General features: G+C 39.6%; 1 protein-coding gene across 3 annotated transcripts in view; it reads left to right on the top strand.

The window, feature by feature from the left end:
* erc1b (ELKS/RAB6-interacting/CAST family member 1b) overlaps window positions 1–26673 on the top strand; it is a 788812-nt gene that overhangs the window by 116206 nt on the left and 645933 nt on the right. For all 3 annotated transcript variants that reach the window (XM_078220074.1, XM_078220073.1, XM_078220075.1), the window contains one exon: window positions 12520–12657. In XM_078220074.1, the coding sequence (XP_078076200.1) occupies window positions 12520–12657 (138 nt within the window). The remainder of the gene's footprint in view (window positions 1–12519; window positions 12658–26673) is intronic.

Here is a 26673-nt window from a genome sequence, read left to right as displayed (position 1 = left end):
GCATTCACCAAAAGATTCCGCCAGCAGGCCATGACGCACTAGTGTGCTGTGGTATAGCAGTTGGAAATCACTGAGCTAGGAAACACTTTTCTCAACTCTATGCATCTGACAGGTATGTTAACATTCAATGAACCCTCCTGACTGTCACTCCCAGCTTTCCAGCAGAAGGTCACCTCTCCCTAACGATTAGGTTGAAATTTGCAATTGTTCCACTTTTTCCAAGTTTCCACATACAGTTGTCATCAACATGGTGTGCCTTGATGAATTCCCTCTTTCTCTTAATTTGCAGCAGTCCTAACGATTTAGAATTCCAGAGATTGCTCTATTGGATCCCTTTAAATGTTAGTCAACTCTGGGAAAACTGTTTTCCCCATTGAAAGCTTTAATTTTCTTCACTGTCAATTCTGATAGAACAGTGAAAACTAGGAGAGTTCAATTTCTTATCCTTCCTGCCTGCCTGTCCACAGCAGCTGTCTTTGTGAGATAATGTGAAAAGTGTTAAACTGCTACCCCATAATGTGGGCAGGGCTGGTTAAGCCAGCATTGTTTTTCCCATCCCTTATTGTCCTAGATAAGGTGGTGGTGAGTCGCTGTTTAAAATTCAGTTCTGTTTTACAAGGTGCTGATTTGTATGGAAAAAACATGCAGCTCCATGATGAGATTGCAGGATCATAACTCATTTTAACGAATGGTATGTTTGTCTAAACAGAGTTAATGCATTTGTGTTTACTTAGATTTACTTTTCTCGCTCGCTCTCACTCTCTGGAGTAATCTGCGAACTCTAGGACTGGCACCCTGAATACAAGTATGCAAGTGCGTGTTTGCTAACGGATTTTGAAGAGGGGGCTTCAGTCTGTGAGAGGAATATTGCTTGAATTGGAACTCATAGGGATGGGTTAGCAGTTAAGAATTGTATCTTGTCACATTTAAGCTCATTCATTTGTTATAGTTAAACTGTGTTGTTAAATAAAGTTTATTTTGATAAAAGCTTCCCAGTTTGTCAGTAGAATCGTGCCTGGAGTGAAACATCATATCCTCTCAATGCCAAAAATAGCAAATAGTTGGGGTTTAGTCTGACTTCATAATATACCTTTGGGTTTCTGATCCGTATCCTAACAGTGTGGTGTAGGTACATCCACAAAGCTGTTTGGGAGAAAGTTCCAGGTTTTGATCCAGCGATGGCGAAGGAATGCAGATGTATTTCCAAGTCGGGATGGTGAATGCAGGCGGTGGTGTTCCCAAGCATCTGTTGCCTTGATGTCGAATTCATCTCTTTTGTTCAGTTTTGAACTAAGGCTGTATTGTGAGAAAATGTGAAGTTGTCCGTTTTGGCAGGAAAAATAAAAAAAAGCATATTATGTAAAAGGTGACATAATGCAGAGCTCTGGTTTGCTGTGATCTGGGTGCCATAGTGCATGAATTACAAGAAGTTTGTATGCAGGTGCAGAGAATAATCAGGAAAGCTTGTGGAATATTATTTATTGTGAGTGTAATTGAATATAAAAGTAGAGAGGTTTGTGAGGCCACAGTGTACCGTATTGGTCACCTTATTTAAGGAAGGATGTTTTTTGTTATTTATTAGTCACAAGTAGGCTTACATTCACACTGCAATGAAGTTAGTGAAAATTCCCCCGACGCCACACTCCGGCACCTGTTTGGGTAAACGGAGGAAACATTTAGCATGGCCAATTCACCTAACTTGCACATCTTTGGACTGTGAGGAGGATACACAGATACAGGGAGAACGTGTAAATTCCACACAGACAGTGACCCAAACTGGGAATCAAGCCTGGGTGCCTGGCGCTGTGAGGCAGCAGTGCTAGCCACCTTGCCGCCCCAATGCATTGGAAGCAGTTCAAAAAAGATTTACTAGACTAATACCTGGAATGGGAGTGTTGTCTTCTGAGGAACACTTGAAAAGACTTGGTTTGTATCCACTTGAGTTTAGAAGAGTAAGAGATGACTTGATTGAAACATAGAAATTTCTGAGGCATCTTGACAAGGTGAATGAGGGAGCGCCCATTTAAGGCAGATGAATATTTTCTCTTCGTGGGGGGGGGGATGTGTGGAAGCAGTGTCTTTGAATATTTTTAAACAGAGCTCGATAAACAGACACATATGTACATACAGGACTGTGGAGTTGGTGTTGCGACAAGATGAGCCATGATCTTATGAATGGCAGAGCAGGCTGACGGGGCTGAGTGGCCTACTGCTAATTTGTATGTTTATTCAGTAGGTCTCACTAAGCAATTCAGAAGCTTGTAAGGCTGAACAGTACTGTTGATTGGTAACAACTATTTACATCTGTACAAAGTATAGTCCAAACTAGGGGTTAACTTCATGCTGCTGTCTCCTTGACTATACAACTCTGTCTCCTATTTTCTGTCATGCGCCTCTCTGCGTCATAGTGCGGGCGATACTGTTCTCCAGCCCCACATTAGCCTTTGCTGTGCTGAACACCTTTATACCACACTGCTGATTATTAAAATAGGAATCACTGTAAAATAGTGGAAAAACAATTACTCAAACGCCCAAACTATAAAAATAATTTAACACGCTTTACTGAACTATTAAGCCATGGCATTATCTAATTGCCCGTAGTCAGGTAGTAGGTCGTGTCATTTTAGGAATTTTGCTGTTCATAAAATGAACTGTGTCTTTTACAGGTTCTCTCCTTCAAGGTAATAACTAACTAGATTTCTGAGAATTTGATGACGTTTCAAATATCTGAGGTGCAATTCAAATGACTAGCTTGTTTATTGAAGGAAAATAAACACCCGCATTTACATCGTGACTTTCGCAACCTCAGGATATTCCAAAGTGGATTTACAGCCAAGTGTAATAATTGTTCTTATGTTGCAGCCATTTTGTTTACACTAAGTTTCCACAAACAATGATGTGATTATGACCAGACAATTTATTTTAGTTCTGCTAATTGAATCAGAAACACTTAATCATACATCCGGGCTAACTTCCCTGGTCTTCATCACAATAGTGCAATGGGACCTTTTACTTCTGCTTAAATCAGCAGATGGGACCATGCTTTAACAGCAAAAGTGCAACACTGTTAATGTTAGAATTTTGTGCCCAAGTTTCGTATGTGGAACCTGAAACCGCACTTTTTTACACAGAAGAAAGAGTGAAATTAATTGATTTGCAGCTTTTAGTGTTGAATTCTTTCATGAGCAGGTTCCAAACCGCTGCTGTTTGGGCTAATTTCAAAAACATGCCATAATTAAATGACTGAATAAACCTGTTTGTAGATTCGTCTGTAACTAAATTTTTGGCATGACCAAAATTAACACTCTTTTGAAATGACAGATTTATACATTCGAATTGCTGCACACAGTTCAACAAGTAAGGAATGGGTTTTTATTCAGCTGAAATAGTATTTTAAACCCATTGATTTGTTCAGGTAGATATGGAGAGACTATTTCCTCTGGGGAATTACGAACAAGGGAAATAAAATTAGAACTTTGACATTTTGGAATGAAATCAAGATCATGGAAAATTGGAACTCCTTAAAAAACTTATGGATGCTAGAACAATTGAACCTTTCATTACTGAGAATTTATTGTTAGATAAGGCCTCAAGGTTTGCTAATAAAGGGCAGATAAATGGCATTCAGGTGCATATCAGCCTAATCTAACTGAATGATGGAATCTTTATGTTCCTAGATATATTATCCCAGATTAATATGCTATTATTTTCAGTTCATAAGAAACATGAATTTGGCAGAAGAGTTTTTTGTCCTGTTAGATTTGAGAATAAGTTTCTGGAGAAGCTTGAATTGTAGCAGTGTGCTTCCAAAATTAGAGTCTGGAGACTTTAATCCCAACAAAACTCCATCCAAAAGTGCATCTGTAAAAATGTAATTCTGCCTGAAGAACTCAATTTTGCAGCTAATTACTAAAAAAGCCAAGAACTGGATCTTCAGCCAAACTTCTAATCGGCCAAGAAAATACCTTGGCATGCTTGTGTAAAGTTTGCCAATACTCGTTGCAGGCCAGATATTTTTGGAATGTTTAGACCTCCCAATACTATTTATATTTGTACACTATTTATTTGAATTGTTAATTTTGCATTTTGTCTTGATGGTGCAGAATTTATAATGCTACTTTTTATTAATAAGAATGAAACCAGCAGTCCACCTGATGCAAATGTTGGACAAAAAATAAATAGGTGTGATTAGTTAAGTTATAAGTTCCCTTGTGTTGAGGATTGCTGCAGTAACTTGAAGAGTTTGGACTCCAACCAGAATTTACTTGACATCAACTAAGTTGATAACCTTAAGAAAGGACTGGGAAATGGAGTAGCAATGACATTTTCTCAATGTCTTTTTTAACAGAGTTGCCAGTAATAAATTGTTGGATTTCTCCCAGTATACAATACACAGTTTAACAAACTGTACCGTTCATAGTCTGTTTGCAATGTTGAACTTGCAAACAAATAACAGCCATAAACAATTGACCAATTGAAGTTCAAATGACTTCCAAATTGAATCCTATCTGTCAAAACCAAAGAAATCTATATTTTCTCCCTGGTAGACAATATTTTGACTTTTGAAATTTTAGAATAGTTTAATTGGCCCAGTGTGTCTCATTGCTCTTGTTTAAGAGAACTGTTGACCCAAGTCTGCAATGCTGAAAATTCGCAATAGCCAAGATTTGACATCTTGCGTTAAAATATACGAGAAGTTCATTGTCCATCTATACCATTCTCATGATCCTCTCTCGTATGCAAAAACTGTTTGATTAAAATTTCAAACTGAGTTGGAGCATACATCGTGAATAAATCGGAATTCCACTTCACATTGTTATGACTGAATGAGGACTGGTTTCAGGACTTAGCCTTTCTTTCCCACATCTGAAGCCTCGACCAACCTTGGCTATTGTGTTATGACCTAGGTGATTTTTCATTAATATTCCAGCCATCACTTCTGAATACACCGTTCTTTGGATGGACTTTTTCTCTACCTGAAAAATAGCTTTGGTGAAATTCAAATGTTGGGAGCCAGTTACAAGTTTCAGTTCATCTTTGAAGTAATTCTTGACATCAACAGGTGTGACGTTCCATTTGAGGTTTGTCTTGGAATGTCCTAATTGTAATCCATATTGGAAACTTCCAGAAACTGACTGTGTAATACTAGATAATACCACCAGGTGACCTATGGCAGCCACCTTGGTGTCTACTTGCTTTAAGAGGGCCCTTTTGAAGAAGTTCAGTGCATATTTAATTAGCCGATGAAACTAAAGATTAATATTACACATGCATACATCACAACGTCAGGATGCACCTAATCCAGAAGAACATACCTTTTCTTTAGTTTCATGGGATTCTATCAATATCTGAATATATACTTCAGATTTTTGCACCTTATGGGAATAACATTTTTGCTCTTCGCAACTTGTTGCATTTTTTTCAACTGCAAATAAAGGACATTTCTAAATATGCAGTTCAATGGTATTCCAACCGTATTGTTGGAAGATTTGGGAGCTAGCCATGTACAGTAACTTCTATTGTTGGTTTGTGCAGAAAACTTTTAGACTGCGATTTTGGAAGTAAATAAATCCTCTTTGCTTAGAGAATTACCACTTCAGATTTACCTATGAAATGTGGTATACAGAAAAGGAAGGAAAATATGGATGACATTTGTTTTTTCAATGAAGTTATGAATCATAGATTAGACGATCCAATCTCATGAAGAGACAAAAAGAGGGGAAGGAAATGACCATATGGTCTACCATTCAGATATGCTGTGACCATGTAAGCTACTGATCCAATGCTTAGCCATGCATTTCCTGAAAAATACTGGAAAATATGTCTAAAACAATTAAACAACAACTAATAATTATAGCTAGTTAGCAACTTACTATTTTTAACTGGAAATATTGTCTTCACTATGGGACTAATCAAATTGTCTCTTTTTTTTCCTTCACTTTGATACAATATGTCACATGAACATAAAAGCAGGGAGGTATTGCTGGAATTATATAAATCATTAGTTAGGCCACAATTTCAGCTGAGTGCAGTCTACCCATCTCATTACAGAAAGGATGCAGTTGCACTTGAGAAGGTATAGGGGAGATTTACTAGGATGCTGTCAGGACTGGAAAAATGCAACTATGAGGGGAGATTGGATAGGTGGAGCTGTTCTCCTTGGGCAAAGGGGAGATTTGATTTGAGCTATACAAAAGTTTGAGTGACTTGGATGCAGTGGATGGGAAGGGCCGATTTAGCTTAGCAGGGAGGTCACTGATGAGGCGGCATAGAGTTAAAGTGGTTGGTAGAAAGATTAAAGGGGAGACAAGGACATTTCTTTTCACCCAGAGGGTAGTAAGGGCCTGGAACTATCTGACTTAAAGGGTAGTAGAGGCAGAAACCCTCAACTCATTTAAAAGGTGTCTGGATATTCAGCTGAAGTTTTGTAATTTGCAGGGCCAAATGCTGGAAAGTGGGATTAGATTGGTTGGCTTGTTTTTTTGTCTGGCACAAACAGGACAAGCTAGATACCCTCGCTTTCTTATTCACAAGATGTGGACGCCGCTGGCTGGGCCAGAATTTGTTGCCCATCCTGATTTGCCCTTTAACTTTCAGAGTTTAAGAGTCAACCACATTGCTGTGGGTCTGAAGTCACATGTAGGCCAGAACAGGTAAGGATTTCCTTCCCTAAAGTTCATTAGTAAACCAGATGGATTTTTACAACAATGGTTTCATATCACCATTTGACTTTTAAATCCAGATTTTTATTCAATTCAAGTTTCACCATCTGCCATGCTGGGATTCAAACTAGGTTCCCAGAGCATTAGCCTGGATCTCTGGATTACTAGTCCATTGACAATACCACTACACCACTGCTGTAAACCTTTTATGGTTCCACATCCGAGATAAATTTCATGGGTGACAAATATATTGTTATACAGTATATCAAAATGCTAAGAGGTGAAGGTTGGAATGGGAGCCAATCTTTACATCTTATAAGTCTTAACTTAGAGATACACATTCCAAGCATATACCCCATAACCCAACAACTGCAGTTTCAGTTTGTTTCTATATATGCAACAGATGTGAATTTGCAGTTCATGCCCAACATTTGGATACAATGGAATGCAATTAATATACAATTAACAGATTTCCTTCTCTCTTCAAAAAAGATATATGTACAACCAGAATTTGCGAACAAATTAAATAAGACTTCCATATTCTGTGCAAAGTATTGCATATAACCATCCTCAAGAATCCCGAACAATTTCTTTACATGTGTATTCCTTTATATAAGACACTCCTGACCATTAATAACTTGTATTCACCCATTTAATTTTAGAGATTTATTTTCTGTCCAGCAGTTATTTCAAGCCAGCAAGGTCAATTTGTAACTTTTTAACTCGCTCTTTTCATGCAGTGGACATTTGCTTTAACATTCAATAGGTACACTGTCTTCAGTATGCCCATTGTATAGAATTTCTCTTAAAATATTTGCTGAATAGAATCTTATATTCATTGCCTCTTCAAGAGCCAGTGTTTTGGCAGCAAAAGTACTTTTAACCACCTTTTTATTTTCCTAGCATTTCAATCTAGAGGGCAGCATTTCCCATTCTCGACCAAAATGTTATGAAATCAGCTGCACTAGAATACCCATTAGGAAGATAAACTTTGCTAAAAATTATTAGCTTCATGTTCATTGGGTTACCTAAGAATGGAACTTAAGAATACATTTTTCCAGATTTAACTTTGTAATTCTTTATTAGCCCTGAAAACATTCTCAACTTTAGGCTGTTTCATCATTGTCTTAACCCCCAACACATCAAAACTAGCATCTGGCCAGGTCTGAATTGCACAAGCAATTCAGTTAGCTAACCATTGAAAATTCACAATTATTCTCTCTTTAGATATATCTTTCTGTAATGACCTGGCATGATTAATCAGGTTGGAAGTGCCAGCTCTCTAAATCGAATTATTGATATGAAGTTTTTTCAGACTTTCTTTGTTTAGTATCTAAGTCAATATATTTAAAAACCCAATATATTTAAAGACTTCTAACTTTAAATTCTATTCTAATTTTATTTATAACACACTTCTCAAAATGCACAGTACCATCTGGTAAGAAATCATTGACATGCATCATGAAGATGCCTCAAGTTTTTCTTTATGATACCATCACGGGATCTCTCTTGAGTTGTACGCATTGTATTTTGAACAAAACAGCACAGGAAAATACCATACCCTGGAAGCATCATTCAGGTCATATCCAAATTTGTTTAGTTTCCATAGGCTATCTTTTTTGGCAGTTGCAAAACAATTTTCTGAAACATGCAACATGAAAAAATGCAACATTTATGTCAATTGACCTTAATTCCCATGAGTATGAGGCCAAAAGTGTTTAAAAAAAATTAAGGGTACCTCTCTGTGGGAGAGTCCACTCTAACATCTTTATCACTCTTCAAATCACTTTAGCCTTATAAAGGTCCCACCTTCAAGGATGTTTTCAGTACAAATCCATCCACGTGACAAAGCTAGTTGACCTTTATCTGGTACCACAAAATAAACCCTAAACTCTCCAATTATTTAAATCCTGTGTTTTATTAGTAACTTTAGGACAGTTTGTTTTGCTCTCTAATTCTTATCGTTTGATGTCATTAATACATGTCCAACACTCAAGAAACAAGGTTTTGTTGGGCGGGGGTGGGTGTTCAATAATGTCATGACTGGGTAGCTGTGATATCAATCGACTTAAAAAATAATTGCTGTGTCATGCTCCATGTCAATATATCATTTATGCAGCATAATCTACCACTGAAGACTACATTAGTTCTTGTCAAAAGTTTACTCCAACTATTTTGTATGGAATTACAACTCTGTTTAGTGACCACAATGTGCTGTCATCAGCAAACCTAGAAGCAAGGAGTCTTTTATATTCTTTAATCTTGCATTGATCCTTGGATGATCACCAATCTGTCCCGCATACTGTTGACATTTGAATACTACCTAATACTCCACAATGAAAGAAGTCTACAACAAACTCATTCATTGCAGGAATGTGATGAATTCACATTCATCCTTGTGACCAATTGGATTCATCATTGCCTTTATTGAACCATAGGAAGATTACATCACAGTAAGGGGCCATTCAACACATCATGCCTGCACCAGTAACCTCTTGTTATAATGGTGAAGTTTGCATGATTATTATGTATTCCAACCCAGTTAAAGACTTGCAAATATAGTAGTAAGTTGGTAGCACAGCTTTGTTTAATTTTTGATTTGATTTTAAGATGTGAAACCTTGTGGTGTAGTTATTTTAGTTAATCACACGTGTTCGAATTTCCCTTTAAATGTTAATGGTCTCTACAGAGATTGTAGTATTCTTCCTCTGAATTCTTTTTGCCATGTGTCATTTTGAGGACCTTGCCCCTTGCTCTGTGCATGATGATACATTGAATCAGATCTGAAACGCCTGCTAATTGTCGCTTGGGCATTCTGGGATTTATTTGCCAATTATTTTTCTTTTAATTTTGTTTCCATAGTAATAATCAGATCTGCTGAAAGTGCTTTCATTCTCACTCTGCCTTAAAACCTTCTAGTATTTTGACAGCAGCCTGATATCTGGTGACTTTTTCAAAATCTGGCAGTCGTTTCTTCATGTCACCACAGAATGTCTCATTTGTTCCATAAAGTCTGATGGAATTAACTGTTTTTCCAGGAATTCTTTTAAAGCCAAAGACATCTGACCCAAGAACCAAATATCCATTCGAACCAATTGCCTGTCCATATGAGACACTTGAACACAATCTAAATTTAAACACTAATACCTAATTCCTTGTATAATAGCACCATCCCAGGGCCTCTCCAAATTGAATTTCATCAATCTTTTATACAATCTCTTGAAGCCATAACATATTCTTCCATAGAATGACCATTGGTTTTCTGAAATTCTTACCATACCTGATATGAATTTAATAAATCATCTTTCTTTTTTATTTCATTCAAGAACTTGATTTGATTTTGATTTGATTTATTATTGTCACATTTATTAGTGTACAATGAAAAATATTGTTTCTTGTGTGCTACACAGACAAAGCAGACTGTACATAGAGAAGGAAAGGAGAGAGTGCAGAATGTAGTGTTACAGTCATAGCTAGGGTATAGAGAAAGATCAATATAATGCGAGGTAGGTCCATTCAAAAGTCTGATGGCAGCAGGGAAGAAACTGTTCTTCGAGTCGTTTTGGTACATGTCCTCAGACTTTTGTATCTTTTTTCTGACAGAAGAGGTGGAAGAGATGGTCTGGGGTGCATGGGGTCCTTAATTATGCTGGCTGCTTTTCTGAGGCAGTGGGAAGTGTAGACAGTGTCAATGGGTGGGAGGCTGGTTTGAGTGATGGACTGCGCTTCGTTCATTACCTTTTATAGTTTCTTGCGGTCTTGGACAGAGCAGGAGATATACCAAACTGTGATAAATCGGACAGAATGCTTTCTATGGTGCATCTGTAAAAGTTGGTGAGAGTCATAGTGGACATACCAAATTTCCTTAGTCTTTTGAGAAAGTAGAAGGATTGATGGGCTTTCTTAACTATAGCGTGTGCATGGAGGGACCAGGACAAGTTGTTGATGACCTGGACACCTAAAAACTTCAAGCTCTCGACTATTTCTACTTCACTGATGTAGACAGGGGCATGTTAGCCACTACACTTCCTGAAGTCGATGACTATCTCCTTCGTCTTGTTGATATTGAAGGAGAGATTATTGTCGTCACACCAGTTCACCAGATTCTCTATCTCATTCCTGTACTCTGTCTCATCATTGTTTGAGATCCGACCCACTACGGTGGTGTCATCAGCAAACTTGAAAATGGAGTTGGAGAGGAATTTGGCCACACAGTCATAGGTGTATAAGGAGTATAGTAAGGGGCTGAGGACACAACCTTGTGGAGCACCAGTGTTGAGGATGACTGTGGTGGTGGTGTTGTTGCCTATCCTTACTGATTGTAGTCTGTGGGTTAGGAAGTTCAGGATCCAGTCGCAGAGGAGGAGCGGAACCCCAGGCCACAGGGTTTGGAGAGAGTTTCGTAGAGGGGCCGAACCTTCATCAGTGTCCAACTAACAGACGTTTGTCTCAAAGGCCTTCTGATTGTTCTGCTTGTAAAAGATGACAAGGCTGAGGCCATACCTTGTTTTCCCTTTGGTGGGGATGTAATCTATGTGTCGGAGCTTACTACCAATCACTCACAATGACGGCAATTTGCCCATCAAGCTGTATCACTCTTTGCTATTTGGACTGCACATGCTGATTCTGTATCTTCAGACTGTTAAACTCAGTCACTCTGACAATTTGCAATACCGATAATTTATGTTCTCCCTATGTCTGCGTGGGTTTCCTCCGGGTGCTCCGGTTTCCTCCCATACTACGAAAGATGTCCTGGTTAGGTGCATTGGCCGTGCTGAATTCTCTCTCCGTATACCCGAACAGGCGCTGGAGTGTGGCAACTAGGGGATTTTTACAGTGACTTCATTGCAGTGTTAATGTAAGCCTACTTGTGACACTTATAAATAAAACTTAATTGTCATTCTTGAAAACAAAAAAGGATATAAAAGTTTTTGGCCATTGAGCTGATAGGATTACACTCTTAGATTTTGGGAATTAATAGATACTCACGTACCACCTATGTATCAGATGGAAAATAAAGCTCCCACTGTTACTGCTTGATCAAAATATAAATAAAATGACTTTCTCTCAAGTGCATCACCCTAAATATTTCCTATTGCCCCGTCAACCATCTAAGTGAATTACTTGAATGAGATTCATGATTTAATGCACTGGTTCTGAGTTATGATCAGGCTTGGTGTTTGACCCAAGATTGGTCAGAACTGATGAGAAATTAGCCACATTTGTTTTACACTCTGAATTGAAAAAAAATATTGTCATCCCATCAAACTTGTGCTGAGCATGAACACAGATAAAAGTGAAAGGACAGTGTTGTAATATCAGCCATTGGCAAGTGAAAACTCTTGATCTTCAATGTTTACCACAAGCATTGACAATATAAGTACCATTGTTATGTCATTGTAATAACTGGATTTGTGTGTCTGAACTGGATTTGTAGCAGATTATTGGTATGTATTTTGTATTGGTAGTGTGATTGGCCAGAGTGCAATATATTCTTAAATTTCACTCCAGAGGGCAACCTTGCCACTCGCAGGATATGCTAAACTGGAAATATTCCTTTTAATATCAACAGAAGTGATTAGGTTTTGTCTTTATAAACACAGAGTATACAATAAGACTAATTAAATAATGATACTTGGTAAGATCTACATTCTAAATTGCTTCCAGAACCTGAGAAGTTTACAGCATGGAAAGAAGCCAGTTGGCTTATTGTTCTTCCTGTACACAATTCTATTTTACAGCCCTTCTAAATTCTCACTACAACTTGTGTTTAATTTGGTGGAAATGTTGTTCATTATTTCATATCAATGTCTATTTTTCCCATTAATCTGACTTTTAAAAAATATATATTTTGCAGATTGAGAACCTGCAGGAACAACTGAGGGATAAAGAGAAACAAATGACTAGTCTGAAAGAGCGTGTAAAATCGCTGCAGGCAGATACCACCAATACAGATACTGCCCTTACAACCTTAGAGGAGGCTCTTGCAGAGAAGGTGAGTTGTTGGTGTGGTTTGGTTCAAATAGAAATTTAAAATTAAATGGAGCAAAGCATGCAGGCAGGAAGCCCACACAATAAGGCTCTCCAATGCAACACCATGTTTGGTAAGTCATAAATATTTCGGTAGTGACACTGTTAACATATTTCAACTGTAACTCTTCAGCTCTTTTGATTATTACCTGTTCTAGTGTTAACATGGTTGACAATTAATAACAGCGATAAGATTATTCAGATTGAGAGTTCCAATTTTTAAACTTTTCTTCATAAGAAGCTGGAAAGCAGAGAGCAGGTAGTTTCCCCACAGGGAGTTATGGAGTAAATGATGAAGAGAGTCATCCGACATTGTTGCTTATGGGAGTATCCTTGGCAGAGCTTTGAATTGAGCACCTGTAAAGGACATTGCGAGAACTATCAGAATAAAGGAGATATGTTTATGTGTGTGATCTTAAGTATACGATAATTAATCATACTTTCTGTGTCATGCTTTTATAATGAAAAATCCATTCCTCAATATGTCACAATGGATAAACTCTGTCAATCTTATATAATATAAAAACCATATGTTAGCACATAATAATAGAAAAACCCCATGTCAGCTACCCCCCCATGGCTTGTTAATGAAATACTTGAATCACTCAAAATAAATTTTGACCATGTTTTCGTCTCTAGCTAAATCTTCTAATGACCAAACTATGATGGTATACAAAAGTGCACATTTCATAGCATGAGTAACTTTATTCATGGGATTGTCTTTGTGTACTCTGACATTTTTCCTTGGTCTTGGGGGTTTTTCCTCTTCCTGCTCAGAGCTGCAACCTCACTGCTGACACTGATGCAAAATGTGCTAGGGTGCTGATCATCAGATTCCAGGCCCCGATTCTACCAAACACATGATTCTCCTCCACGGTAATGACAAACCAAAAAAACCCCTTCCTGTGCTAACTAACTCCATAATTGTCCCCAGTGTAGTATAGTGCCTGGCAAATCAGGAAATTATGTCCTTGAATGTGTTTTTACAATTGGTGTCCTTTTAGTACTGAATCACAGGCTCCATGTTCAACCATGTAAGCCGATGGCTCTGATGTCTTGCTGTACATTGATGTTAAAGTCTGCTAAACCTCATTATTTCACCATTAAAAGCCAGATATTGACATGTAATTTGTGTATCTTGAACTTTATCGTGCTGTGATTTTGTAAGTTTCAAAATGGTAAACAATAGAAATAAGTAAGGAAAATTGTATAAACTCAAAGTACTCATTTACAGTTTTGATGAAATAATGGGCGGTGTAGTAAAATTCATACTAACGGCATCAGTAAGAAACCCAGAAATCATTTGATGACAATGGAATTTAATTTATTAACCCATGTAAATCTCTTTAAGATGCCACTTGGCATTCATTTTTCTGCAAATGCTGTGACTCTCCATGAGCAATGTAGTGAGAAATTTACGAATAATATGTCATAGTACATATAATTAAAGGCAGAATTAAAATATTAAATTATAATAATTTCGTAAAAGATCAGATCAAATTATTCCTTGCCCTCTATCCCTGGACCACATTAAGATTACAGAGGAAGTCTGTAGGAACAGCATTTAGTACTAAAGTGCTATTATGGGATGCTGTGGATGGCTGTGATTGGAGGGGGCCCTCAGATTTTGGAATTATTGGGAATGGGATCATCCAGGAGGGATGCAAGGGTATAGGAGAGCTAGAAAGATGGCGCAAATGTGAGGGCAGCGAGGGGGGAATGGTTTTCGTGTTTTGTGCAAATGTATTAAAGCTTCCGTGGTACAATTGCAGTGAGAACCTGGTATATGGAAGGATGGCATACTTCATGTGGGGGAGGAAGGGAAAGGGGTTTTGAAGTGTTAGAATCCTGGGAGGCAAATTTGGATGTGACGGTGGTGGGCATGTAAATTTGGGTGTTAGCAGCACCTGAATAGCAGTGTCAGTATGTGGGAGTTAACAAGGAGGCTTGCTGAATATGGGAATGCTGTTAGTGAGTTTGAAGGGGAACCATTATTAAATGTATGGTATTAGGAGTTTTCTCTCAAATGGATTGGAAATTGTAGTTGTAATAAGACACCCGGCAGGAGTAAGATGGTGATACAGAGTGCTAAGGGTGGTGGGATCAAGTGGTGGGTGGTGACGGGGAAGCGGTTTCTTTAAATTGGAAAGAAGTGAGGGGGGAGGGAGGAAGGAATTTTGTGTCACAAAAGTCTGAAAACTGGAGTGTTTCACTCCTGTTTTTTCAGCAAGCTACCCCACGCAATTTTCTCACACTCTGTCAATTTTTTTGGCACTTGGGAGTTTCACACCGGTTTGGGCTGGGGGAATGGGGTGGGCAGGAGGCCTAAGCTCGCCAGGGAGGCCGGCTGCAGACTGCTAGGCATGCGCCCTGATCTCCCATATAGTGCGGGCACTGCACTCGACCACCTGGGGGACTTCAATGGTCTCCAGTCCCACTGGTGAGGCCATCGCATCTGGTCCCTGTTGGTGGGGACCATGTGTGATCCTCGCCAGTGAGGACCTCCACCAGCGAGGTTGTAAAGCTCCTGGGCTCACTAAAGATATTGAAATAAGTTTATAAATATTTAAATCAGTGTCGCGCCCGGCAGGCCACGGCTGGCAATATTGCGAGGGGTGAGAAATCGGGCGCGAATGCAATTATTTTTGCCACTTGCTCATGTGGGCTTGCTACTCAACCAGCGCAGCAGGGCAGAAAGATCGCATCCAAGGTCTGAGTGTTTCCCCAACTGAGGTTTTGTACACCTTTATATTATTTAAAATGTGGCATTTTCTTCAAATAATGCAGCTTCCCTGGATTACTAGAGGAGGTGGGTGTTTCCCATTTAATTAGTCCTCTGTTGTTGTCCTTGGAACTTGTTTAACATAATACTTTTCAAAACACCCAACACCACCTTCTTCACACCCACATGCCCTAGAATATCAACATACCCCTCTCTAGACTCAGCATCCACTGTGTCCTTCTCCTTTGTGAAGACCGATGCCAAGTATTTGTTAAGGACCTCACCCACTTTCTCTGGCTCCACGCATAGATTCCCTCCTTTGACCTTGAGTGGACCTATCCTCTCCCTAGCTACCTTCTTGCTCCTTATATATGTATAAAATGCCTTGGGATTCTTCCTTAATCCTGTCTGCTGAAGACGTTTCATGGTTTTTTTAGCCCTGCTAACTTGTTTAAGTTCTTTCCTGTTTTCTTTATGTGCTTTGAGGGCTCCGTCTGTCTGCAGTCTTCTAAACCTTTTTCTTTTTGACTAAGCTCACAATTTCTGTTGTCATCCAAGGTTCCTGAATCTTGCCATCCTTATCCTTCAGTATCACAGGAACATGCTGGCCCTGAATTCTAATCAACCGGCCTTTAAAAGATTCCCACGTGACAGATGTGGATATACCTTCAAACAACCATTCCTTATCTCCATTCCCAGTTCCTGCCTAATGTTTGTTGTAGTTAGCCTACCCCCACTTTAGTACTTTCATCCGAGGATTACTTTGATCCTTCTCCATAACTTAAAACTTATGGAATTATGGTCCCTGTTCCCGAAATGCCCCCCCCCCCCATTGAAACTTTGGGCTCATTCTCCAATATCCGGTTTAGTATGGCCCCTTCCCGAGTTGGATCATTGCTTCAAGAAACCCTCCTATATAAGCTCCTGGCACTAAGGGAGTCCCAGTCAATATAGGGTAAGCTAAAATAACCCACCACAACAACGCTGTTGTTTTTACATGTTTCCATAATCTGTCCACATAATTGTTCCTCTATTCCCTGCTAGCTGTTGGGAGGCCTGTAGTACAATCAAATCAAAGTGATTTCACCCTTCCTATTCCTGAGCTCTATCCATATGGCTTCACTGGATGAGTCCTCCAAGGTGTCCTCCCTCAGTACAGCTGTGATATTCTTCCTCATCAGTAACACAACTCCGCCATTTCTTTTACATCCCTCTCTGTCACACCTGAAACATCTAAATCCCAGAATGTTGAGCTGCCAGTCTTGTCCCTTTCTCAACCAGATCTTTGTAATTACTACAATATCATGGTTATATTTACTAATCCAAGCTTTAAGTTCATCTGCCTTTCTTGTTATCCTCCTCACATTAAAACAAATGCATTTCAGACCGCCAGTCCTGCTGTTTTCAGTAACCTTTCCCAATCTGTTCTTCCTCTTAGTCTCATTGGCTGTAGTCTCTAACTCTCCCTCAGTCATTTCACTTGCTGACCTATTGCTCTGGTTCCCACCCCTCTGCCACACTAAACCCTCCTGAGTGACACTAGCAAACCTCCCTGCCAGGATATTGGTGCCCCACCAGTTTAGGTGCAACCCATCCTCCTTGTACAGGTCCCACCTGCCCTGGAAGACATCTCAATGATCCACACATCTGAAGCCCTCCCTCCTACACCAGCCCTTTAGCCACATATTTAATGTACTATCTTCCTATTCCTAGCTTCACTGGCATATAGCACAGAGTAATCCTGAGACTACAACCCTAGAGGTCCTACTTTTCAACTTACTACCTAACTCCCTTTGCAGGATCTCGTCACTCTTTTTGCCTATGTTGTTGGTGCCAATGTCTTCCACTTCCTCTGGCTGCTCACCTTCCCTTTTGAGAATGTTCTGCACCTGCTCAGAGACACACATCCTTGACCCAGGCACCAGGGAGGCAATGCACCATCCTGGAGTCTGTTTTGCGCCTGCAGAAATGCCTGTCTGTGTCCCTGATTATAGAGTCCCCTATTACAGTACAACAGAGCTAGTGGTGGCACCACCTCTCTGGCTACTGCTATCACCTTCCCCTGATAGGCAATACCCCCGCCTTCCCCCCCAACATCCAAAACGGAAAGTTGTTAGTGAGAGGGATAGCCACAGGGGACTTCTGCACTGTCTGCCTGCCCCTTCTTGTGGTTACCCATCTATCTGCCTGAACCTTGGGTGAGACCTCATCTCTCAAACTCCTGACTACGATGCTTTCCACAGCCTGCATGCTCCTGTGTGTCCAACTCTGCTCCCACCGATCCATGCGGTCTGACAGGAACTGCGATTGGTCACACTTACTGCAGATATAGTTGTCAGAGGCATTTGAACTGTCTCGGATATCCCAAATTCTACAGGAGAAGCCTATTACCCTGCTGACTGCCATTTTTGCTCTCTAGCAACTATTTAATGAAAAATGTATTTCTAGTAAATTAATTTACAGCTAACTAGATGGTCCCTAGTGTTCGATTCTCACTATAAAAGTACTAAATACACTAATCTGTAAACAACAGCCTAGGTACTACTCTAAATCCCAGCACTGTATTAGTCAATCATTAGCCGAAATCCCACTACTCTAAAACTTCATAGGTATGAAAATGAATGGAAATTGAAGGTAAGGAAAAAAATCACCAGACCACCATTTATCAATCAGGAGCCCTTCTGTCCAAAACATCACTTTTGAACTTGTGATGTCACCAAGTGCAGCTCCCACAATACTCCCTGTGTAATGGATCAAGGTAAGGCTCTTTTATTTCCCCGGCTCCACTCTCCATCTCGCTGTTTCTCATGCTTTTTTATCTCCCCGACACCCCCAGTATCGGAAAATCCATCAACAAAATATCTTGTAACCAGAGTGGAGTGTATTTAAAAGAATTATGTTCTCTTCTGGCATAGCAATGGTGCTGATTATAAAATGCATCCAACTCTAATACAGCATTTTAGTTGCAAAGAATAGGCATCATTGAAACAGGAGTGCATGATTTTAGCTTGTTTTATTTGGTGTGAAACCTGTAAAATTCTTTGCATTATAATGCAACATCTATAATGTGTTATGACTGGATGATTCCCAAAAGGCAACTCCACACAATTTGGATTTTTCTCAAATAATTTCCTAATACAAAAGTGCACTTTACAAATTGGCACCCTCCCTTCTGAGAGGGATGTTCGGACTGCAGGCTCAGAACATTCAGGCTAGCTGAGATCATCTGCAGTTCTTCTGATGGATGAGCAAGTAGTTTCTAGAAAGGTACAATCTGCCATGAGTGCCACGTTAGGTCATCCCTTGCTGATGGCACAGCATGGTCTTTGCTCACCCCTTGTTTGCAGGGCTGGTGTCATCTTTGGAGTTTTTGAAACTACATGTCATGATGGTATTGAATCCTGTCCACAGTTGTTGTTGCCATTTGCATCAATCGTCAGCTAGAGTTTCCCACTTATAATTGATGTTGAGGACGTTTTTTGAGATTCTTGAATCAGAGCTTTGGGCACTCTGCTGGTCTCTTGGAGACGTGATCATCTCTCATCCTGTATACATGCACAATCCAGCAAAGTCTCTTTTGCTTGATTAGTGATAGTATGCTCAACATGTTGGCCCGAAAAAAGACTGCTTCATTGGTGATTTTGGCTTTCCATGTGATGAGGAAGATGCTGTAAGTTGTTAAGATGGTTTGAGATCTAAAACCCTTTTAATTAAAATATCTAATTTCCAAATTCTTAATTGATAACAATGCGTCCTCAGTTGTGCCTGACCTAACAAGGTACAAATGACCAGTATTTTTAATCAAGTAGAATTTATTCACAAAGTGTTATATGTAGTTAACAAAAAGCAGTAAAGACAGCATGGAAGTTTCTTATTCCTCAAGGCCCAGGTTTCTTGAGTGCTGACAGCACAGTGAAAGTCTGTCTTCCGCTGTTTCTGAAATGATGTTGAACTACGTGGCAGAAGAATTACTCCACAGAAGCAATAGTGGAACTGTGCCAAGGAAGACCGAGTTTTCAACTTGTATCCTTAATTCTACCTCTCTGATTACCTTGTTAGGAAATAGCCCAAATTCACTCTTCATTGGCTATGACTGAGGGTCATCTGGTGTCACCCCACCTCTGTCGCTAGTGTCACGTACGCTGAGACAAATGTCTGTGTCTTGTTAGACCCCAGAGGTTACATTTCATTATGAACAATAACACATGCTTGCAGAAATATATGGCAGTTGTACAAAACTTGCTGCATCCTCTAACCAATTATATTGTAATCGACAATTTACAACAATGTGCTAACCTATTCCCATGGATACTAAGGCAATTAAGATCAGATAGTAGTAGTAAATCTTAGCAAAGTGGCTTCATGAATTCTCGGTGTTCCTATGCTATTGATATCATTAATGCATCGAGTTATTAGCAAACTCAAGTCAAATTCAGAGACTTGGTTCTTGTTTAACAGTGAGATAAAGAAGCCATGTTGAGTTGAAACTATTGACCAAAACTGCTTGTTGATTTAATTTCTCTTGATGACTTTGGCACCTTTAAGGTGATTAACTATCAGGAAGAGTAATCTTCTGTCTGGGCAACTAGTGCAGCAGTGTTGGCATGCAGATGTTCTCTGATCAGAACATGCCACACTCTTGTCTTGGTCTTCAGTCTGGATAGGTTGAGGAGTCTAATCATAGAAACTTGGAGCAGAGGTAGGCAATCCAACCCTTTTGAACCTGCTCTGCATGTAGAACTCCTTCCATGTCATCAGGAAAAGCATGGGTCAGGAGTGTTATACTCCTGAAAGTCAGTTGGTGAAGGAAGAATCTAAAATCAGTTTTAACTTGGAATAGATTTATTCATAGACTGCAACATTGCAGGTATATATCTCCTGACCCCAAAAGTGGCTCTTAATATGTGCTCAAGTAACCATCTGGTCATTGCCCTCCACTTGTATGTACTTAACTTTAATTGATTCAGTTAACAAGGAGGACAGAGAAAAAGATACAAAATAGAGGAGGGGCTAAGAAGTACTCCTGTTTCATCCCATTCTTGATCTCAAAACTGTCAAGAGATGTACCCATTGAACTTAATGTTTTCATGAAAGAATTGCATGAGACTGTGAAGCTCGGGAGGACAGCCGATTTTCCCTAGCATCTGGTAGAGGGCCATTCAGCTTACAGTTTCAGAATATTTTTTTGAGATCCGCAGAAGCAATGTACATTGGTGTTTGCTGCTACCTGTTCTATTGAAGCGGATGTAGGGAGAAGATCATGTTTATTGTGGATTTGTTTGCTCTGAAGCCACATTATGTCTCTGGGTATATTCTGATGGCTAGTCGGTGCAGCCGCATTGGAATGACCTTGGCCAAAGCCTTGCCAGTGAAGCTAAGGAGTATTATGCCCCAGTAGTTGTTGCAATCCCTTGATCACCTTTGTTCTTATGTCATGTGATGTTTGCGTCATGCATATTCTGTGGGACACAGCCTTCCCTCCAGCAGAGGAGGAGGTTGTGGAGATCTAGCAGCAAGTGGGGCTTTCCATATTTTGGTAGTTCAGCTGATGTTCCGTCCTTTCCAGGTGCTTCCCTGACTACTAGGGAGTCAATGGCTTTTTCAGTCCCAAGTAATGAAAATTCATTAAGGTCACATGTAACAGGTAACTGCAAAAGGTCATCAAAGCAGGGAGATATCCATCTCACGTGAGTATAGCTCGGAACAGTGCTCTATCTAGTGGATGATTTGCTTGTTCCTGTCAGTGTGCACTTTCTCATCTGTGGATTTCAAAGGAGCAATTTTGGTGATGGTGGGGCTGTGCTCCTTTGATACTATCATTCATAGTGCGAAGGTTATCATTGTCATTGGCGGTTTGTATTTCTTTTCATAGATTGATCCAATACTTGTTAACACATTACCTTTCTCTTTCTGTACAATTGCCGTATCTACAGTCAGATTGTCACCTGCTTTAGGAGACAAGTTGTAAGCCTAAAATGACAGGTGAGCGTTGAAGCAGTCGTTCTACCTGTTTCTTCCTTTGCCAAATTTGGTTACTGCAGCTTCATAGGTGATTGACCACAGAGACTTACATGCTTCATTAGCATTATCTGATGGAAGGGATTGCCTGAAAGTTTCGGTGAACTTATGACCTTTGTTGCCATTCTTCATGCATGGAATATTGATGCACGGCATGTCATTTTGCTTGGACTTGTTTATTTTCTGTGGTTGCACCTTCACCTTGCTACTGACAAACAAATTGCACTGGACAGGTTGTGCATTCTGTTGATCAGGTCAAGTTGGTGCCAGTGGTCAGACCTCAGGTGACACTTTGTACCGATATCTGCCCTGAAAGAAGTTGTTGATCATGTAAAGTCCACTCTGCACAAAATTCCAGTAGCCATTGTCTATTTTCCATCTCCATGATGATTGAGGCACTTTTGCCATAAAACTGAGTTTGACCCAGCTTTTGCATTAAAGTGTCCTAAGAGAAATGCCTTATCTTCATTTGGCGGATGCTCCAAGATATTGTCTAGAGTGGTTTAGAAGTAATCTTTGTCTCAGCATTGGCATGCAAGGTTGGTGCATAAGCATCGATGATATTGACAAAGTATCCTTCAAATGTTAGACACAGAGATATGAGGCGTTCACAGTTGCAACAGGTGCCTCAATTATCTGCTTCAGGCTGTTGTTCACGGTGGACATCTACACTTTTGCCCATCAGTATTCATTCAGTATCAGTCAATGTAGTATGTTAGAGAACAGTAATGTTGACATTGTTCAATGCCATAGCATCTTATGTACATTGTCTGCTCACTGCAAATCCTGATGCATGCCAGGACGTATAGTCCTGATATTCCAATTTTCAACCTGGAGAAATATTATCTTTTGTTTCTTGGGTGCACCTTTACCATCTGCTTGTCAGGACAGGATCCCTAATGCTCAGTTCCATTTTCACCCCATTGAAGTTGGATCTCCCCCAATTAATAATTCTTACTCTGGATTATTTTTTGTCCTTTTCCTTAACGAACCTAACCTTGTGATACAATGATCACTGCCCCAAAATGCTCCCCAACAGATGCTTGTTCTACTTGGTCTACCTTATCCCCAAGAATCAGGTCCTGCAATGCCTCCTTTCTTGTTGGACTAGAAATATACTCATGCGGAAAATTCTGCTGAGCACACTGTAAGAGCTCTTGCTGCTCTCTGTTCTTTACACTATTACTATCTCTGTCTATAGTAGGATAATTTAAATCCTGCATTCAAGTCTGCATTAGGGAAGCAGGATAGGTAATTTGCATACAGTAAGTTTCCACAAAGTACATTGAAATAAATGAGCAGCTGATCTATTTCAGCGATGTTAATTGAGATATAAAAATTGATCAGGCCACTGAGAATACCCTTACTCTTTGAATAATGTCAAATGATTTTTTACATCCACCTGAGAAGTCAGACAGAATCTCTGTTTATTATCTCATCTGAACAATAGTATTTCCAACAGTGCCATTTTGGATTATGTGTTGAAATTTCTGAAGGGGGTTGAATGCTTGACCTTCTGACTCAGAGGTGACAGTGCTACCACTAAACCAATGGTGTTACTTAACATTCTGTACACCCATGGAGTTTTTTTCTTACTCATTTTGGGTCAGATACAATCCAGGACAGTATTTTTCCCCCCGCATTGACAATGATCGTGTGATACAGATTTATCATCGTGTTCTATAGCTCAAAGGTTTTCACCTTTTGATCTATCATGTCAGACATCAAGGCTTTTGCTATTTTTCCTCCTTGTTCTTAATCACTTGTCCCTAATGAAAACCTATGGATAGACATGTGAAAAAAATACTGCCACTCTTTGTCAAGAATCCATTTTAATATAACATTTTACTTTAATTTACAGTGTAAAGATGGCAGGATCACAGTTTTTATTACTTTGAGCACAAGGTTATGGCATTTTAGACATGTTTGGAATTGTTTGTTTTTTGTTTGGATCTGCTGCTCCCGATCTTAGAGCAGCTATCAGCTCTAAGTTTAAATGTATCCCATTTTAGGAAGTATAAAAAGGTAATCCTATATCAGTGAGAGGTTGACTATTTACTGAACGACATCAGCCAGATTCGTACAAGTAGCAGTAACCCCCTCCCCCCTCATTATCCTTAAATGAATGAGACAATTAGATATCAAAAAGTGGGCAGATTTCACAGTTAGTGGAAATGTCATTGGACATCTGATCCAGCACAGTATCCTCTACTTTGAATCTGTGGCGTGAGTGAAGAGAGCAAGAATTCTTACTGCGAGAGTCTAAACCAGGAAGTATGAATTATGTTTCATTCCGTGTAAAATCATGTATAAAAACAAAATAGAGTTGGACAGAAAGATCTGATTAACAGAGTGAGATGAAACAGAAAGCTAAGGTAAAAAAGAAAGTTTTAATGTTGAATTATTTTAAAATCCCAACAATAAGTAAATTCTGAGGGAATGCAGTTCCAGACTTTTAAATTTCTAATGCCAGAGAGTTTTTAAAGTTTATTTATTAGTGTTACAAGTAGGCTTACATTAACACTGCAATGAAGTTACTGTGAAAATCCCCCGAGTCACCACACTACGGCGCCTGCTCGGGTACGCTGAGGGAGAATTTAGCGTGGCCAATGCACGTAACCAGCACATCTTTCGGACAATGGGAGGAAACCGGAGCACCGGGAGGAAACCCGCGCAGACAGAGGGAGAATGTGCAGACTCAAGCCGGGTCCCTGGCGCTGTGAGGCAGCAGTGCTAGCCACTGTGTCACCGTGCCACCCCTAGTATTTAAGATTTCTCATGCCATTAAAAATCATTTACACCTGAATGAACCTGCCATAACTTTTTCTGGTCTGTTTAGTTGGTAACAAGTTCGCAACTGAATTTATCAACGAATTATCAGTGAGGCACTGGTGTAACCCAGCTTGCAGAGTAGCAGGATGGATTGGAAAGCACCTATGGATTCTGCCTTTAAGTATGTTCTGAATCCAGATTTTGCTGTACAATTTATTCTAATAATACTGAACATGGTTAGCCTATTAATTTCAATGCTACATTTGTGCCAAAGTTAAAACCTTAGTTTAACATTAGTTTGTTGTTAGGTTAACATACTAAACCTAATTGTAGAGAATAAATCTCCTGTGCATGCTGTGTGTAAAGAAATTGTAAACAGATCCTTCATAGAGGCAGTTGAGACTATGAGCATATTACTCACAGGAAAACATTCCCCAGTGTTCTTAATGTCTCCAACTATGTGAATACTCTTTATTTTTGTTCAGTTTTCTTGAGGCTAGAATACAGGAGGAAATCTGTAATTTCATTCAGTTAAGGGTTGACCAGAATTTTGTTTCCACAAATTTTTCTGAAGATTGCTCTGTTGATATTCTTCCAAGGTCGATGATTTTTGGGATATTGCCAGATAAAAAGAAGGAAGGTTCTCCTTGGTCATTTGCACCTTGAAGAAATGTTGTATTATAGCGCATATAAATCATTTGCTGGATTATGAAATTGATTCATTCATGTTTTAATTTGGTTACAGTGTAAAGTTGCATTTGATGATATTGTTTAAAATTTGCACTGAATTCCTGGTCCTGGGGAGATGATTATTGACTGTCACATGAAATAAATAGAACCGAGAATGGTCTGCTTTCTCCCTCCATCTCAGCATGGCCAATTACAAGCTGTCCAGCAGGAAAGAAGCCAATTAGAGGTCTAAAGAGGAGCTCCACACGCAATTGGGACTGCAGGCAGGAACGTCATGCGGCAGAGAGGAAATGCTGCGAGCAGGAAATCGGCCATGGCTACAAGTTTAAAGGCCCCCTGCTCTCTGAATGTCTCTGCATTTTTTATTGGAGGCTCAAATGAGTTTAAGACTTGCAGACACCACCACCTTCAGCAGCAGAATCTGCTGTTACATTCAGCCATGGTCCCAGTGGCAGGTCTTTTTTTTTTGCCATGGTGCCGCCTCGTCATAGCTGCCAAAAAGCATTCCCAAACCTTTTCATGGCAGATGCCCAAAAAATGCGGTGGGTAATGAAAATTTTCAGTTGTTAACAAGCTCAAAGGTGTTACACCCAGGCTGGGAGGAGTGCACAATTTATCTAGCTCCACTATTCCACAGGTTGCACCATTAGTTTAAAAGTTTAATTCACTCAGCAATCTGGGCAATTATTTACCTTTGCTACTGTTAGACCCAAAATTAAAAAAATAACTTTAACCAGGCTTAAATAAACTTTGATTTGTTATGAACAAAACTTCTAATTGCAAGAACTGGTTAACACACAATTTGTAACCTTGACGTTTAACTACCTACCCTTTTTAAAATTCTCCAGTGCACACATGGGTGAGTACATGTGCTCAGGCAGACTCATAACAAACAAAGAGAGATGAGCCATTGAAGTAAAAAAGAATATATTTTGCAGGTTTTGATGCTATTGATCTGGTACTCACTCATGTGAAGACAGGTTGCTAGCCATATTAGATACCTGGAGGTTTCACCCCTGTAGCTTCGGCATAGAGGAGAATAGAGCCAGATCAATCTCCCTTGTATCAGCCTCTCGGGTTTCCAAATACAGATGAGTTTCACTGAGATGAAGATTCTTGGCTGGATATTGACAATCCCATGTATTTCAGGCAAGGCAAGAAGAGTGCAAACTAGGCAGCTTTCCCCTTCAGTACATTCCCAACTCAGTTCACAAAACAGGTTCAAAATTTGAAGCACAACTCCATCAGGTTGTTTCCAGTAAATCACTAGGGCTTTTATATTTTCATCAAGTTAAAGTAATAGCAGTTCAAATAAGCAAATAGCTCTCCCTGCTCAAGGGCCATGCTAGTCAGTTAGCTGAAGTCATGTGAATTCTTAGAAAAGACATGCTTGTTGGCAGTCCAACATGAGCTTATGACTTTTTTAAATGATAATCCAGGTTAGCTTCCAAGTGTTCAAATAATGCAGTTTCCTTCCAAATTTAAAAAAAGTTCTTGCATATATGGTTCTAATAATAGCTTGGTAATTAAGTTCAAAATGACACATGGACTGCTGATTTCCACACCTGTGCTTGCCTTCCGTGTTTTTGGAGACTGGCATGGTGATGTTGAATTGTCAACCCTGTATCATGGTGCCCTATTTCACTCTTGCCGGTGAGAGTGGCCTGTCTGATTTGGCAATATAAAATCCAGTCCATTGGTTTTCAAGGGTTAAATTAAGAGGACAAGGTAGCCCAAACTTGATTTGTATTCCCTAGAGTTTTGATGGCTGAGGTGTGA

The sequence above is a fragment of the Mustelus asterias genome, chromosome 9, assembly GCF_964213995.1.
Source record: "Mustelus asterias chromosome 9, sMusAst1.hap1.1, whole genome shotgun sequence".
In the NCBI taxonomy this organism is placed as follows: domain Eukaryota; kingdom Metazoa; phylum Chordata; class Chondrichthyes; order Carcharhiniformes; family Triakidae; genus Mustelus; species Mustelus asterias.
Note: the sequence above shows the minus strand (reverse complement) of the source record. Positions and strands in the feature narration are given on the sequence as shown.